This window comes from Coregonus lavaretus (assembly GCF_964263955.1).
Source record: "Coregonus lavaretus genome assembly, chromosome: 31".
Classification (NCBI taxonomy): Eukaryota; Metazoa; Chordata; class Actinopteri; order Salmoniformes; family Salmonidae; genus Coregonus; species Coregonus lavaretus.
This window is the reverse complement of record NC_140018.1, coordinates 12643841-12661576: the sequence shown is the minus strand read 5'-3', so window position 1 is coordinate 12661576 and position 17736 is coordinate 12643841. Positions and strand designations below refer to the sequence as shown.

At 40.1% G+C, this 17736-nt stretch overlaps 1 protein-coding gene across 3 annotated transcripts in view; it reads right to left on the bottom strand.

Annotated features, from left to right (window-relative positions):
* The window catches only part of klhl29 (kelch like family member 29), a 134561-nt gene that overhangs the window by 64095 nt on the left and 52730 nt on the right, over window positions 1-17736 (bottom strand). For all 3 annotated transcript variants that reach the window (XM_084149510.1, XM_084149512.1, XM_084149511.1), the window contains one exon: window positions 11538-11734. In XM_084149510.1, coding sequence (XP_084005636.1) covers window positions 11538-11734 — 197 coding nt within the window. The remainder of the gene's footprint in view (window positions 1-11537; window positions 11735-17736) is intronic.

The window sequence follows — 17736 nt, the reverse complement described above, 5'->3', positions numbered from 1 at the left end:
GAGGAGAGGGGAAGAGCTCATTCAAAGTTGTTGTTTTTTTATATGGCAATGTTTATATGATCCCCTTCCAAAGAGTCCCATTGTTTGTGCGTAGCACCATCAAGTTCTACATTCCACCGACAGAATGCACCGAGTTCATTTCTTCATATTAACAACTGTAAGTTAGCTATTTTTATAACACCATACTTGTAAATAATTAGCTTGTAATGTGTTGATTTTCCTGTTATGATGAATAAAACATTGGCTACAGTTAAACTCAAAACGTTGTCAGATGCTGAAATTAGCCCACCCAACTACCTCATCCCCGCATTGTTATTTATTTTGCTAATTTGCACCCCAGTATCCCTATTTGCACATCATCATTTGCACATCTATCATTCCAGTGTTAATACGAAATTGTAACTATTTTGCACTATGCCTATTTATTGCCTTACCTCCATAACTTACTACATTCACACACACTGTATATATATTTTGTTGTCTTTTTTACTTTGTTTACCCCATATGTAACTCTGTTGTTGTTTTTAATCGCACTGCTTTACTTTATCTTGGCCAGGTCGCAGTTGTAAATGAGAACTTGTTCTCAACTGGCTTACCTGGTTAAATAAAGGTGAAATAAATAAATAAGAAAATAAAGATACACTACTGGTCAAAAGGTTTAGAACACATACTCATTCCAGGGTTTTTCTTTATTTTTACTATTTTCTACATTGTAGAATAGTAGTGAAGACATCAAAACTATGAAATAACACATATGGAATCATGTAGTAACCAAAAAAGTGTTAAATCAAAATATATTTGAGATTCTTCAAAGTAGCCTTGATGACAGCTTTGCACACTCTTGGCATTCTCTCAACCAGCTTCATGAGGATTGCTTTTCCAACAGTCTTGAAGGAGTTCCCACATATGCTGAGCACTTGTTGGCTGCTTTTCCTTCACTCTGCGGTCCAACTCATCCCAAACCATCTCAATTAAGTTGAGGTTGGGGGATTTCAGAGGCCAGGTCATCTGACACAGCACTCCATTACTCTCATTGGTCAAATAGCCCTTACACAGCCTGGAGGTGTTTTGGATTATTGTCCTGTTGAAAAACAAAATGATAGTCCCACTAAGCGCAAACCAGATGGGATGGCGTATCGCTGCAGAATGCTGTGGTAGCCATGCTGGTTAAGTGTGCCTTGAATTCTAAATAAATCACAGACAGTGTCACCAGCAAAGCACCCTCACACCATCCCACCACCTCCTCCATGCTTCACGGTGGGAACCACACATGCGGAGAGCATCCGTTCACCTACTCTGCATCTCACAAAGACAAGGCAGTTGGAACCAAAAATCTCAAAATGTGGAATCATCAGACCAAAAGGACAGATTTCCACCGGTCTAATGTCCATTGCTCGTGTTTCTTGGCCCAAGCAAGTCTCATCTTCTTATTGGTATCCTTTAGTAGTGGTTTCTTTGCAGCAATTCCACCATGAAGGCCTGATTCACGCAATCTCCTCTGAACAGTTGATGTTGAGATGCGTCTGTTACTTGAACTCCGTGAAGCATTTATTTGGGCTGCAATTTCTGAGGCTGGTAACTCTAATGAACTTATCCTCTGCAGCAGAGGTAACTCTGGGTCTTCCATTCCTGTGGCAGTCCTCATGAGAGCAGGTTTCATCATAGCGCTTGATGGTTTTTGTGACTGCACTTGAAGACATTTTCCGGACTGACTGACCTTCATGTCTTAAAGTAATGATGGACTGTCGTTTCTCTTTGCTTATTTGTGCTGTTCTTGCCATAACATGGACTTGGTATTTTTGAATGTTTGTTTGTTTACTTATTATTATTATTATTATTTTTTTGGGGGGTAGACCAGCTTAATATTGCAGATAGATTGTAACTTCCATCAATGTAATTGTCTGCATCACTTCCAATCCCCCATATTTCTTATATATATATACTCCCCTTTATTGCTTTTCAAACCCCGACATCCTTTCCCTACTTGGGGTAAATTAGTGAACAACAATGCCCAGGCCTCTACTTCCAGCCTATACTTACTATCTACACCTTATGGACACATTCAATTTCACAAGAATTCTATTTTATTTGTTTTTGCTCCTGAACTACTTCTACTCTCAACCTCTGCGATCATTTTCATGATGTCCATCCGGTTTGCTTCTATATGCCATATCTTTCTAACTGTGCTCTTTCCCAAAAGCTCCCAACATACAACCTATATACTTATTATGGACACAGTATGCTTACATTATTAGTTATCTTGTTATTATTTATTGTTATTTGTTATTAGTCCCATCCTTCAACTCCATTCAATACCTCCCATCTATCTTTTAACACCATCCATATAGGATTTCTATTTGCCATATATATTTCAACCGTACTGTGATGTTTTACAAAAGTTCTGAACCTTTCTATTCTCATTGCTTCTACATTATTGATCGATTGACTATGACTTTTCAGATCACCCAGTAATGCTATCTGCAAGGTTAGCTCCAGGTAAATATTGCAATCCTTTAGCCATTCCTGGACCTGTGTCCAAGCTACAAATGGACAGAACCAAAACAAATGATCTAATGATTCTGTCTCTTCGCAGCAAAATCTGCAGAGCTGGGAAGATTGTATCCCCCATATAAATAACATTCTATTGGTAGCAAGAATTTTATATAATAATTTAAATTGAAAGATTCTAATTTTTGAATCCGGTGTCGTTTTGCGTGTCAGTTCATAAACACTATGCCATGGGATCGGTATGTCAAAAATCTCTTCCCAACTATTTTGAAATTTATATGGGACGGCTGTCAATCCTTTGGTCCTTAAGTGAAACTGATATACTTTTTTATTTATCACAGTTTTCCTTAACCAATTATGTTCTTTAATGCAAGGCCGACAGACAAGTTCCTTACTTTCTCCCCCTTCCACTTTTGCAGTAAGGCTGCAATTATTTGGTTGTAATTTTGGGTAGAGCAGACATTTCCATATGTTTTTGTTAGCTGCATGTGCGACATAACTCCACCAGTCCTACCGATGATATCATTTACAAAGATTATACCTTTTTTAAACATTCTGTCAAAAAATTTAGTTTTTTTGTCAATTAGTATATTTGAATTTAACCACAATATTTGTTGCATTATTTGTTCTGTCGTTTCTGGAGGATTAAATTGAAATTGCAACCAACTTTCTATGGCTTGTTTTAGAAATAGTGATATTTGGGAGATGATTTCCTTTTCAGATAACTGAAAATGAGAGGTTGTAATCTGAATAAAGAGAAAAAGGCCATTCTTGAACATTGGGTGAGACCAGTTCGGATTTAAGTGTAACTTTTGTATGACTGACGCTTTTAGTGATAGGTCTGATGCTTTAATATTTAATAATTTCTGTCCTCCGAATTCATATTCATTATATAAATAGGCCCTTTTAATTTTGTCTGGCTTGCCGTTCCAAATAAAATTGAATATTTTTTTCTCATATAATTTAAAAAACTGTTCGCTAGTCGTAGGCAAGACCATAAGCAAATAGGTAAACTGGGATAATACTAAAGAGTTAATCAGGGTGATTTTTCCACAAATTGACAGGTATTTTCCTTTCCATGGTAGCAAGATCTTATCTATTTTTGCTAACTTTCTATTAAAATGTATTGAAGTGAGATCATTTATTTCCTTTGGGATATGTATTCCGAGTATATCCACATCAGACCATTTTATTGGTAAACTACATGGTAATGTAACATTTTTATTTTTTAGTGATCCAATACGTAATATAGTACAATTGTCATAGTTTGGTTGTAATCCAGATAGGTTAGAAAATGTATCTAGATCCTTTATGAGGCTGTGGAGGGATTCTAGTTGTGGATTTAAAAGAAAACATTAATCATCAGCGTACAATGACACCTTTGTTTTTAAGCCCTGGATTTCTAATCCTCTGATATTATTATTGGATCTGATTTTAATAGCTAACATCTCGATGGCCACAATAAATAGATATGCCGATAGTGGACAACCTTGTTTCACTCCTCTTGACAGTTTAAAACTTTCTGGGAAATAGCCATTATTTACTATTTTACACCTAGGGTTACCATACATGATTTTGACCCATTTTATAAGAGATTCTCCAAAATTGAAATGCTCCAGGCATTTATATATAAACCCCAGTCATACTTTATCAACTGCCTTTTCGAAGTCTGCTATGAATAGCAGGCCTGATTTCCCATATTCTCCATAGTGTTCTATTGTTTCCAATACTTGCCTTATATTATCTCCAATGTATCTTCCATGTAAAAAACCTGTCTGATTAGAATGAATAATATTCGACAATACCTTTTTAATTCTATGCGCTATACATTTTGCTAGAATTTTTCCTTCACAACACTGAAGTGTAAGGGGCCTCCAATTTTTTTAATGGACTGGATCTTTATAGATCAGACCTTCTTTTTTGAGTGTCAGATAATCTACCATTTACATAGGAGAGGTTAAAACATGCTAATAACGGTCCTCTTAGTATATCAAAACAGGTTTGGTATACCTCGACTGGTATGCCATCCAACCCTGGAGTTTTCCCGGACTTAAAGTCTTTAATTGCATCCAAAAGTTCCTCCTCTGTAATTTCACCTTCACATGAGTCTTTCTGTATGGCTGTTAATTTTACATTATCAATAGAAAACAAATATCTACAATTACAGTGGGGAAAAAAGTATTTAGTCAGCCACCAATTGTGCAACTTCTCCCACTTAAAAAGATGAGGCCTGTAATTTTCATCGTAGGTACACGTCAACTATGACAGACAAATAGAGATTTTTTCTCTCCAGAAAATCACATTGTAGGATTTTTAATGAATTTATTTGCAAATTATGGTGGAAAATAAGTATTTGGTCACCTACAAACAAGCAAGATTTCTGGCTCTCACAGACCTGTAACTTCTTCTTTAAGAGGCTCCTCTGTCCTCCACTCGTTACCTGTATTAATGGCACCTGTTTGAACTTGTTATCAGTATAAAAGACACCTGTCCACAACCTCAAACAGTCACACTCCAAACTCCACTATGGCCAAGACCAAAGAGCTGTCAAAGGACACCAGAAACAGAATTGTAGACCTGCACCAGGCTGGGAAGACTGAATCTGCAATAGGTAAGAAGCTTGGTTTGAAGAAATCAACTGTGGGAGCAATTATTAGGAAATGGAAGACATACAAGACCACTGATAATCTCCCTCGATCTGGGGCTCCACGCAAGATCTCACCCCGTGGGGTCAAAATGATCACAAGAACGGTGAGCAAAAATCCCAGAACCACACGGGGGGACCTAGTGAATGACCTGCAGAGAGCTGGGACCAAAGTAACAAAGCCTACCATCAGTAACACACAACGCCGCCAGGGACTCAAATCCTGCAGTGCCAAACGTGTCCCCCTGCTTAAGCCAGTACATGTCCAGGCCCGTCTGAAGTTTGCTAGAGTGCATTTGGATGATCCAGAAGAGGATTGGGAGAATGTCATATGGTCAGATGAAACCATAATAGAACTTGACGTGTTTGGAGGACAAAGAATGCTGAGTTGCATCCAAAGAACACCATACCTACTGTGAAGCATGGGGGTGGAAACATCATGCTTTGGGGCTGTTTTTCTGCAAAGGGACCAGAACGACTGATCCGTGTAAAGGAAAGAATGAATGGGGCCATGTATCGTGAGATTTTGAGTGAAAACCTCCTTCCATCAGCAAAGGCATTGAATATGAAACGTGGCTGGGTCTTTCAGCATGACAATGATCCCAAACACACCGCCCGGGCAACGAAGGAGTGGCTTCGTAAGAAGCATTTCAAGGTCCTGGAGTGGCCTAGCCAGTCTCCAGATCTCAACCCCATAGAAAATCTTTGGAGGGAGTTGAAAGTCCGTGTTGCCCAGCGACAGCCCCAAAACATCACTGCTCTAGAGGAGATCTGCATGGAGGAATGGGCCAAAATACCAGCAACAGTGTGTGAAAACCTTGTGAAGACTTACAGAAAACGTTTGACCTGTGTCATTGCCAACAAAGGGTATATAAAAAAGTATTGAGAAACTTTTGTTATTGACCAAATACTTATTTTCCACCATAATTTGCAAATAAATTCATTAAAAATCCTACAATGTGATTTTCTGGATTTTTCTTTCTCATTTTGTCTGTTATAGTTGATGTGTACCTATGATGAAAATTACAGGCCTCTCTCATCTTTTTAAGTGGGAGAACTTGCACAATTGGTGGCTGACTAAATACTTTTTTTCCCCACTGTAGCTTCAGTTAGAGGAGATGGAGGCGACTGAAAAGAAAACATATGCTTAAAGTACTTTGTTTCCTCCTAATTTGGTGAATCATGGGTGACTCCGTCAATTGTAACCAGTTTCATTAAGTTATTTTTGGTAGCATTCCTATGTTGAAGATTAAAAAAGAATTCTGTGCATTTTTCCCCATATTCCATCCAGTTTGCTTTATTTTTATAATATATTACACTTGATCTTTCTTGAGTAAGTTTCTCCATTTCTTTTTCCTCTAATTTATTCTGAGCCTCTATGTTACAGTTATTATTGCCATTATCTGTTCTGTTAGACTTTCTATTTCCTTTATTAGTACAGTGAGGGAAAAAAGTATTTGATCCCCTGCTGATTTTGTACGTTTGCCCACTGACAAAGACATGATCAGTCTATAATTTTAATGGTAGATTTATTTGAACAGTGAGAGACAGAATAACAACAAAAAAATCCAGAAAAACGCATGTCAAAAATGTTATAAATTGATTTGCATTTTAAATGAGGGAAATAAGTATTTGACCCCTCTGCAAAACATGATTTAGTACTTGGTGGCAAAACCCTTGTTGGCAATCACAGAGGTCAGATGTTTCTTGTAGTTGGCCACCAGGTTTGCACACATCTCAGGAGGGATTTTGTCCCACTCCTCTTTGCAGATCTTCTTCAAGTCATTAAGGTTTCGAGGCTGACGTTTGGCAACTCGAACCTTCAGCTCCCTCCACAGATTTTCTGTGGGATTAAGGTCTGGAGACTGGCTAGGCCACTCCAGGACCTTAATGTGCTTCTTCTTGAGCCACTCCTTTGTTGCCTTGGCCGTGTGTTTTGGGTCATTGTCATGCTGGAATACCCATTCACGACACATTTTCAATGCCCTGGCTGAGGGAAGGAGGTTCTCACCCAAGATTTGACGGTACATGGCCCCGTCCATCGTCCCATTGATGCGGTGAAGTTGTCCTGTCCCCTTAGCAGAAAAACACCCCCAATGTATAATGTTTCCACCTCCCATGTTTGACGGTGGGGATGGTGTTCTTGGGGTCATAGGCAGCATTCCTCCTCCTCCAAACACGGCGAGTTGAGTTGATGCCAAAGAGCTCGATTTTGGTCTCATCTGACCACAACACTTTCACCTAGTTCTCCTCTGAATCATTCAGATGTTCATTGGCAAACTTCAGATGGGCCTGTATATGTGCTTTCTTGAGCAGGGGGACCTTGCGGGCACTGCAGGATTTCAGTCCTTCACGGCGTAGTCTGTTAACAATTGTTTTCTTGGTGACTATGGTCCAAGCTACCTTGGGATCATTGACAAGATCCTCCCATGTAGTTCTGGGCTGATTCCTTACCGTTCTCATGATCATTGCAACTCCACGAGGTGAGATCTTGCATGGAGCCCCAGGCAGAGGGAGATTGACAGTTCTTTTGTGTTTCTTCCATTTGCGAATAATCGCACCAACTGTTGTCACCTTCTCACCAAGCTGCTTGGCGATGGTCTTGTAGCCCATTCTAGCCTTGTGTAGGTCTACAATCTTGTCCCTGACATCCTTGGAGAGCTCTTTGGTCTTGGCCATGGTGGAGAGTTTGGAATCTGATTGATTGATTGCTTCTGTGGACAGGTGTCCACAGTGTGCTCCTAATCTCAGCTCATTATTTGTATAAAAGACACCTGGGAGCCAGAAATCTTTCTGATTGAGAGGGGGTCAAATACTTATTTCCCTCATTAAAATGCAAATCAATTTATAACATTTTTGACATGCATTTTTCTGGATTTTTTTGTTGTTATTCTGTCTCTCACTGTTCAAATAAACCTACCATTAAAATTAGACTGATCATTTCTTTGTCAGTGAGCAAACGCACAAAATCAGCAGGGGATCAAATACTTTTTTCCCTCACTGTATAAACTCTTTTGACCTAAATTGCTTTTGTTTTCGAGATGAGTACTGAATTGCATGGCCTCTAAAGGCACATTTAAAGGTGTCCCATACAATAAGTGGATTTGCTGTACCTATGTTATGTCGGAAAAAGTCAGTTATAAATTCCTTTGTTCTAATTATAAATAAATTATCATCCAATAGGCTTTGATTACATTTCCAATATCCTCGCCCACGTGGAAATTCAGTAAGAGTAATGTATATGCTAATTATATGATGGTCCGACCGCATTCTGTCCCCTATCAACACTTTTTAAACTTTTGGTGCCAACGAGAATGAGATAAGAAAGAAGTCAATACGACTAGCTTGATTGAGTCTCCGCCATGTATATCTCACTAGATCAGTATATTTAAGCCTCCATATATCTACTACTTTTAATGTATCCATGACATTCACAATTTCCTAAAGAGCATGTGGGTGATTGTTTGTGGTGTGATTTCCTTTACGGTCCATTGAGCTATTTAAAACAGTATTATAATCCCCCACCATAATAATATTGTCTTGAATTGCTTGCAGGGTTGATCATTTATTATATATATTGTCAAAGAAGTGTGGATCATCATTATTTGGTCCGTAAAGGTTAATGAGCCATATCTGTTTATGGTCCAATAACATATTTAAAATAATCCATCTACCTTGCGTATCTATTTGGACAATTTGCACATTCGGATCGAAATTACTATTAATTAATATCATCACCCCTTTTGAATTTCTTTGCCCATGGGAGAAGTACATCCCCCCCCCCCCCCCCCTTCCTTTTTCCACGCAACTTAATCTCGAATTGTTGAATGAGTTTCCAGTATACAATAGATATTATATTCCTTCTCTTTGAGCCATGTAAATATTGTTCTTCTTTTGTTATTATCAGCTAAGCCATTACAATTATAACTGGCTATACTTATTTCACAATACACCATAATGAGATACAAGTTTCAAGTCTATTTATCATTATATATGTTTGTAAATTTACCAATAAAAAAGTACCGTAATGATTGAGTGTCCATATAGCTGTACCGTGATATTTGCATTGCTACCGAGTAACCCTTCAATTGTTCTCCACTAACCCGCTAAAGCCCCTCCCCATCCCAAGTTGAGCAGTCATCCCGGTGATCGGCATCCCACCCACGTCCCTCCGTATCCCTAAGGGTCCGAGAGGCCAGGACCCATCCATCGAAAACAGCACACAGTGCCACCCACAAAACAGAAGCAGATTAACCGCCAAAAGCATTTCCAATGCTGTCACCTCTAGATATAAACTATTTTAAAAAAATTATGCATATCCTATTTCCCATCATTTTCAATTAATATGCGTAATAATGTTGGCAGTTCATGCGTATGATTTTAACATACAACCCGGATTGCCATTGTATTACATTTAATTTATTGACAAGCAATTATTATCCAAGCAGATAATTCCCGTGGTCCATCCCAAACCCCCCCCCCCCCTAATTACTTTTAGAATAGCCATGGAGTAGTCTTTGTGTCTCTGAACATTTGGTTGTTGATATACAGTTTATCCACCTCGAGTGCAACATGTTTCCCTTTTCATCTGTTTTCCTTGAAGATTGGATACAGAACTTTGCGCCTTTCTGCAATCTCCCTCGGGAACTGATCATTCATGCCTATTTTCATGCCAGCAAGTCTTTTCCCTAGTCTTTTAACCATTGCTTTATCCTTAAAAAATTCAAATTTGGCAACGATTGGGCGCTCATATTTCTGTCCTCTTTTTCCGAAACAGTGTACACGTTCGAGTTGGATTTTATCGACAGCCTCGAGTGGGATTTGTAGCGCTGTATGCAGGAAGTCCTTCATAATTTTCTCTGTTATTTCTCCCTCCTTTTCCTGAATACCCGTAAGTACTAGATTTTCTCTCATCAATCTAGTTTGGATGTCTAGTAAGGCTTCTTTCAGAAGGTTGTTCTCCTTTTTAAGTCTGTTTCCATCTTAGAGACTGTCACTTTCATTTTTTGGTTTCTTTCTCCATTACCAAAGCTTTTTCGTCACTCATTTGAAGACTCGCTTTCAACTCTTTTACGTCCTTACTGACCAATTCTAGTATGCCCAATTTGTCATTTATCAACTTCAACAGGTCGCTTTCCACACTTACAGATGATATATCCTTTTCACCATTGGGTCTGGTATCAGTCGACGAGTCGCGTTTTCTCTTGGGGATCGGCTCTCCTCACTTATCTTCCGCCATGTTTTGGTGTTGTGTGTTGTAATATTTGTCGATATATTTCTCTAGCCTTATGATCTGTTTTGTGTTATTATCCAGATTGAATTATATTAACTGCGAATTTATGAAATGCTAATCTTTAGTCTAACTTAGTGATTTTGAATATTATGTTTTTATCTTGAGGTGGTTTGGACTTGGTATTTTACCAAATAGGGCTATCTTCTGTATACCACCCCTACCTTGTCACAATACAACTGATTGGCTCAAATACATTAAGGAAAGAAATTCCACAAATTAACTTTTAACAAGGCACACCTGTTAATTGAAATGCATTCCAGGTGACTACCTCATGAAGCTGGTTGAGAGAATGCAAAGAGTGTGCAAAGCTGTCATCAAGGCAAAGGGTGGCTACTTTGAAGAATCTTAAATATAAAAAATATTTTGATTTGTTTAACACTTTTTTAGTTACTACATGATTCCATGTGTGTTATTTCATAGTGTTGATGTCTTCACTATTATTCTACAATGTAGAAAATAGTAAAAATAAAGAAAAACCCTTGAATGAGTAGGTGTTCTAAAACTTTTGACCGGTAGTGTATGTTCTGGTAATTATAAGCTGGCTAGCCAGATAGCCCCAGCCCAGTCCATAGATTAGGGCCTAATACATTTATTTCAATTGACTGATTTCCTTATATGAACTGTAATTCAGTAAAATCATTTAAATTGTTGCATGTTGCTTTTATATTTTTGTTCAGTATACTTTTCATAATGACAAGTTTGATGTTGGACGAAAACAGAATGATCATAATTTAATGCATGCCAAAGCCGGCAAGATGAAAGGTGATGTTTACACAGACAGCGACAACTATAGAGAAAATACTACAAAGATCACTAGGTCCAGAAGCGGAAATAAATGTCCTGCGTCTGTTACTGTCTAGACCTTTCAGATATAAAGAAAAAGGTGGTATGAGGTATAAAGGGTTAAGAACGAGCCAAGCTCTGGGTGTTTAGAAAGCAACTCTTTTTTTACTCCGGTGGAAACTTTGGACACCTGACAGCAAGGGTGTGAGGGACAATGCGCCAACGACGGAAACTCAGGCTTAGTGTGATGAGACACACACCACACCCCGCCTCCCCCCCAAACACACACCCAGTGCCATAGCTACATACCTAGGAAGGACACACAGACTTTGCAGAAGGTGTTGAATTGGAACTTGTTGGCAGCCTCTAGCAGTGTCCTGGCGTTAGCGGAGTCTATAACCAGAGAACCTGTGTAGACAAACTCCAGCAGCAGCTCCAACACGTCAGCTCCAATGTTGCTCATCTGCAGCTCTAGCTTTTCTCCACTCCTGGTCTCCCCAGATGACCTGACCAACCAACCACGGTAGAGACAGGAGTTAGACACTGAAGAGACGCACACACACCTAGGACTAGGGCTACACACGCGCACACACACACACACACACACACACACGTACAAACACACAACCTGCATCAATAGAAAAGGGTGAAATAACAGAATCAATACAACACGATAGAATACAGTAGAAAGGGGGAAGGTAGAGAAATTCTGTTTGGTCTTGGTTTTACAGTAAGCCACTAGGGTTTGTAACAGTACACAGTTATGTTTGTTTGTGCTCCATCTGAAAGAAAATAGTTCTCTCAAGACAAGGATTAGGAAAGCACAAGGGACTGCTTTGTCTTTATCAAGGCAAATTAATATCCAAAAGGCATGCTTTGACATGTGTTCTCATGTATGCAGATATTCAAGGAGATGCATACAGGATAGTGGGAGACAGAAGACCGAGAGGAAGAGGTGATATAACCACACATGCACTGATAGATGGAAGATCCCTAGGTATGTTAACGGTCTGATGTTTCAACCCTATTGTAACGGAAGACCTCAAGCTATGTTAGCTGTGGTATGTTTGAATGCTAGCCTGCTGTTGCTCCCAATACTACTATAATGTATTGCTATCCTGTGTTGTATATCAGAACTACATACTGAGGCGCTGGGTGGCTTGTATGGGCATTGCAACAGAATGGGATATCTGTAGCTAACGTATAGTCCTCTGTGATTAGTTTAAGTTTTGGAAATTTCCGGGGGTTTATAGAAGTGTTAAGTTACGCCTCGCCACCCGCGTTTAATGTCCCATGTGACACAACATTATCTAGTCAAGGGCAAAATAAACAGAACCAATGCCCCAGAATAAAGTGTGAGATACTGTGTCCTTCCCCCGAGGGCTGTGGACATAAACAATATGACAACTACCAAGGATTGAGATGGATGGGGTGTGTTCTCCTCCTGTTGGTCACACTGCATAATGCTCTGTGTCTGTCTGTTTCAAGTGTTACTGTCTCCTACTGGGTTGGTGTGAGACTCAATAAGGGGAGCTTTTACAGAGCATACACTCAGTCATAGTGGTTGATGCGAGATGCAGACAGACGGACACACAGACAGACATATGGGTAGAATGGTTAGAGTGAAGAGGAAGGAGGGAGGGAGAGAGAGAGAGGGGGGAAGAGGGTTGGTTCTTCCACAGGGACCAGCAGCCATCCTTCAGAGGGGGATTTGAGAGGGGAGGGGGGGGGGGGTTCCATGTTCCATGACTGTTCCTGGGTCTTTTAAATAAGAGATCCCTCCCTGCCCCCCCCCCACCACACCTAAACCCAAAGCCCCCAAGCCTCTGCCCCCAGCTCGCTGCCACATTCACCAGTATCCTGTATGCCTGAATATGAACGTAGTAGACATTAGTGGTCATTGAGCCATCTTAGGAGGTGAGAGAAGGGGAGAAGGACAACGCAAAAAAATAAATAAGACAATGGGGATCTGTCTCTGCATGGACGGACATATGGAGGCTGGAAAGACCAAGACAGTTATAATATATCAAAACTTTATTTTTCTCCTGCAAAGCAAAAAGCCATAGTGTTGTTATGTTATTACCTTCCCGCCCTATGCTATGGCAGTATTAAAGCTAGAAAAAAGGGGGAAGGAGGGGGGAGGTTGGGGGTGTAGTCCAGGGTTAAGCGATGGCGGGGAAGAGAAAAGAAATAAAAGAGAAAATAAAAAAACAACAGCATGCTCATCAACCAGGTCAATCAATTAGTGCAATGGGAATCGGCTCAAGTGGCAATTTGTTTTGTCTGAGTGTTTTTGTTATAGAAATGTGCTTTCCGCTTCTTCTCACAGAGGTGGCTGTTTATACTGCTGCATCTGATTGCAGACTTGTTTTTTTAGAATGTAAAAGAGGGAGAGAAAGGGAGAGAGAGGGGGGAAGTAAAAAAGGAGCGATAGGGAGACAGAGAGGAATCGGTTTATGAAAAATGCATCAATATATTTTCCGGGGAAAGAGTCTTTAATTCAGCATAGACTGTCAGAAAGGGGAGGAGAAAAAGATGATGCCATATATGGGTTTCTAATGTGTCCTGTTAAAGTACTATTTTACAGGGAACGCATTGATCATGTTATCTAAAATGACATTTCAGCCCTGATTCCCGCAGACATTTTACTCTGTGTGCTCAGTGGAATCTATGCCCATCCTAAATATAATATTTTCTGGGAGAAAACAAAATGTTACTTGTTTGTTTATTCTATCATCAAGAAAAAAGAAAAATCAAACATGGATTCAACATAGATAAGAGTGCCTGATCGCTTGACAAAGTTAGTAGTTGTTTCTGCTTGTTCTTTCATATTGGAGGCTTCAAGCCACACAAAGAGAACCAGTACTTACATCGGTATTATAATGGCTCATTTCCACTGAGGATTTACCCCAGTGTTTTACCCAAAAGGCTCAGACTTTTCTGTTTCCATCTATGCGGGCCGGCACCCGTGTCTCACTGGGTCAATGGCGCCGGTGGACCTGCTCTGACTTGAAGCCAAGGCAAGGCCCTGGATACTTTTAAGCCTCATTTACATAACAATGGCAAACTGTGAACTTTAAGACATTCTCACAAAGCAACAGTCTTGAATGATGCAGAGGTTGTTGATTCTGCTCACAAATCTTTAGTGTCACACTCATGATGAAAACACGATAACACTCGAGCTGGTGTGGGGGTAAGTCTCAGTGGAAAAGCACCATAAGTGTGTTTTGAGCGGCCACAGAGTGTCACAGCTAGTAGTCTGTGGGCACGGAGGTTCAGAATCATATCCTGAGCTGGACAAACTGCTGTTTTTGGTCTTAAGAGCAAAGCATTGAGGGAGTAAATGCTGCTGTATGAGAGAATAAAATGTACAATTATTTTAAAAAGGCCAGTTCCTTTATTTTGGACTATTATTATTACCACCGCTTCTGTAGAGACATAGGATGGGGAGGAAAGAATCCTTGTTCAAACTTGTCTACACTGAGCTGTTGATCTGAGGGTCCATCATAAGTTTCTAGGTTTGATTATGCTTTCCACTGCTGTGCCCATATGGTTTACAGTGATGCAGAGCAGCACGCAGTACTGCACCCAGCAGGCAAAGCTGGTTAGAATGAAGTCATTCTGCTTATGAACTGGCTGTAATGACGTTGTTTCAACGTATTTCAGTTTTGCCTGCTGGGTAGACTGTAACGCATACTGTCTATCTGACACAGGACAGTAGTAAGGGAACAGTAAGAGCTCACTAGAATCTCAGCTGGGGGATTTTACCACCCAGAGAGCATGTTGACAAAGACCGTAAAAGTTTTAGTACCACTCTCTACTCTTCTCTTCCAGTCGTAGACTCTGGCCTGGGAGAGTGGGAAGCATATGAAGACAAAGAGAGAAAAAAGGCAACAAACAGAACAAAGCTCTGGTGTGTCAGGACTGCTCAGAGAGTGTGTGCTTTTACATTAGGCCCTGCCACCGAGCTGCACCAGATGCACTGTGCCCATAAATTAAGGGTGTACAGAGCATTCTTATCGAAACTCCAGAGGGGGAAAATTGAATTACTGGGGATGATCGGGGGTCTCTCTCTGTGTGTGTGTGTGTGTGTGTGTGTGTGTGTGTGTGTGTGTGTGGTCTTTATGGGCTGAGCAGCAGCAGCAGCCTCAAAAGCAGTGGTATTCAAACTTTTTCAGCAGGGACCCCATTATTTCCGTCCAAATTTCTCAGAATCCCATTTTTCCCAATAATTTATTTGAGGGAGCGTGCAATTGGCATGCTGACTGCAGAATGTCCACAAGAGCGGTTGTCAGATAATTGAATGTTCATTTCTCTACCATAAGCCACCTCCAACGTTGTTTTAGAGAATTTGGCAGTACTTCCAACTGGCCTCAACTGCAGACCACGTGTAACCATGCCAGCCCAGGACCTCCACATAAGGCTTCTTCACCTGCTGGACCGTCTGAGACAGCTGATGAAACTGATTGTTTCTGTCTGTAATAAAGCCCTTTTGTCTGGAAAACTCATTCCGATAGGCTGGGCCAGTCTCACCAGTGAGGGTGCCTGGCTCCCAAGTGGGTGGGCCTATGCCCTCCCAGGCTCACACATGGCTGCACCCCTGCCCAGTCATGTGAAATCAATGGATTAAGGCGTAATTAATTTGTTTCAATTGACTGATTTCCTTATAGGAACTGTAACTCAGTAAAATCGTTGAAATTGTTGCTTTTATATCTTTGTTCAGTAGATTGTCCCATACAATAATCTGTAACTCCTAATGTATGTGGGTTTTTTTTGTTACATTTTGAATACCACTGCTCTAAAGGGAGGTGATAGGTTTTTGGTGTGTGAGTGCCAGACGTGCGTGCATGCACATTCTGTCGCTGTATTACCTCTTTCAGGTAGCAGGGTCAGTACAGTACATCAACTCTGCAGACTTGTACTTCAGACAGAGTGAGGTGAGAGTTACTTTAAGATTTTATTGAAATACAATATTATAGTCTACAAGGGTGGGAAATGCAACATAAAAAAATGAGGATTTTCTTATGATTTACATAAAATTAATGAGATTGCAGATATCAGCAGTTAAACTGGATGGACATTTTTAACATCTGTAGTGGTTTCATCTTTTAGCGATAATCATTCATTGCTATTCATCTATCATCATCTAATTTCTCTGATCCTTTCAGGGAACTGATTATAAATTAGCTTTTTATAACATGAAATATTGAAACCATTCTAAATATTATGATCTATTTTTTATTTTTTTACTTAACAGGAAATAGCCTGGGTATGATACAGAAAACACATCTCTTAAACTCACATACTGTAAATTTAATGACTCGACTATAAATCACATAAATATATATTTTAAAACCATTTTCTAAAGATATGGTGCTTTATTGCTTTGTAATTTACTAATCTATTTCTTAACTGTATACACAACCTACTAAATGAAAATGACTGTGAATGTAAACAAGAATTTGCATCATTACTTTTCAACTTCACGGAAACAAATTTCTTGTGTGTGTAAGTGTGAATGTGTGTGTGTGTAAGTGTAAATAAGCAGCGACATGCACTCTCCACTCGCTCACCCTCTGATATTCCATCTCTACTCTTTCTGAGTGATGGCTGGCTGCCTGGAGAACACCCGAGAGTTATGGGCCTGCGCCTCTCTCACACACACAGTGGCAGTTTATGAGGCGCTGATATTGAGTTATGACAACAGTGAATACCTCTGCACAGTGGGGCTAGTGGGCTGCACAGCATAGAGGGTGTTTCTCTCTCATTCGACCTCAAGGATCTGGACGGAGTGCGGGGCATGCGTGGCATCAGCATAATTCCACACTCTCTGGAGAGTGACCTGAATGGCACAGAGAGGCTGTAACTCAGCTGGGATCTGCTCTCCCACTCTGCTTTAACCAACCCAGTGACACCTTGCCTGACAGCACAACACCTCAGACAGCCAGGGTTAAAACGGCACGTCTCCCTCCCTCCATCTCAGTGTTGTGTTCTCCAGTAAACACCACAATAAAACCGAGAGGTGCCACGTGCCTTATTAAGTCAACAGCAGTTATTGACTTTTACTGTACATGTATGATAAATTCTTAGAACTTTATCATGTCAAAAAGGTTGACAACCTATACGGTTAATAATTAGACGATTATGCAAATTAAACGTATTAATTAGTATAACATATTCATGTAATATATTCCACTAACTGTACAGTTAAATTCTATTTTTGATTTAGTCTAGATGAGAAAGGCCTGCGTTATGACAAATTAAGGCCCTTTTACAATTAATTATACACTTAATGAGAATTTGCTCTGTCAAGCAGCCACATTTAACCAGTACAATATCAGAATGCAGGCAGGCAGTCAGATGAACGTAACCTGATAAAATTGACATTCCTATGGGGACTGTGTGTCTTTCTGGGGACCCTGTGTGGGGTTGGGAGAGGGCTTGTGTTCACTATTCTCAGTACATATCTCCATTGAGCAGAAACAAACTTGTGTGTGTGTGTGTGAGA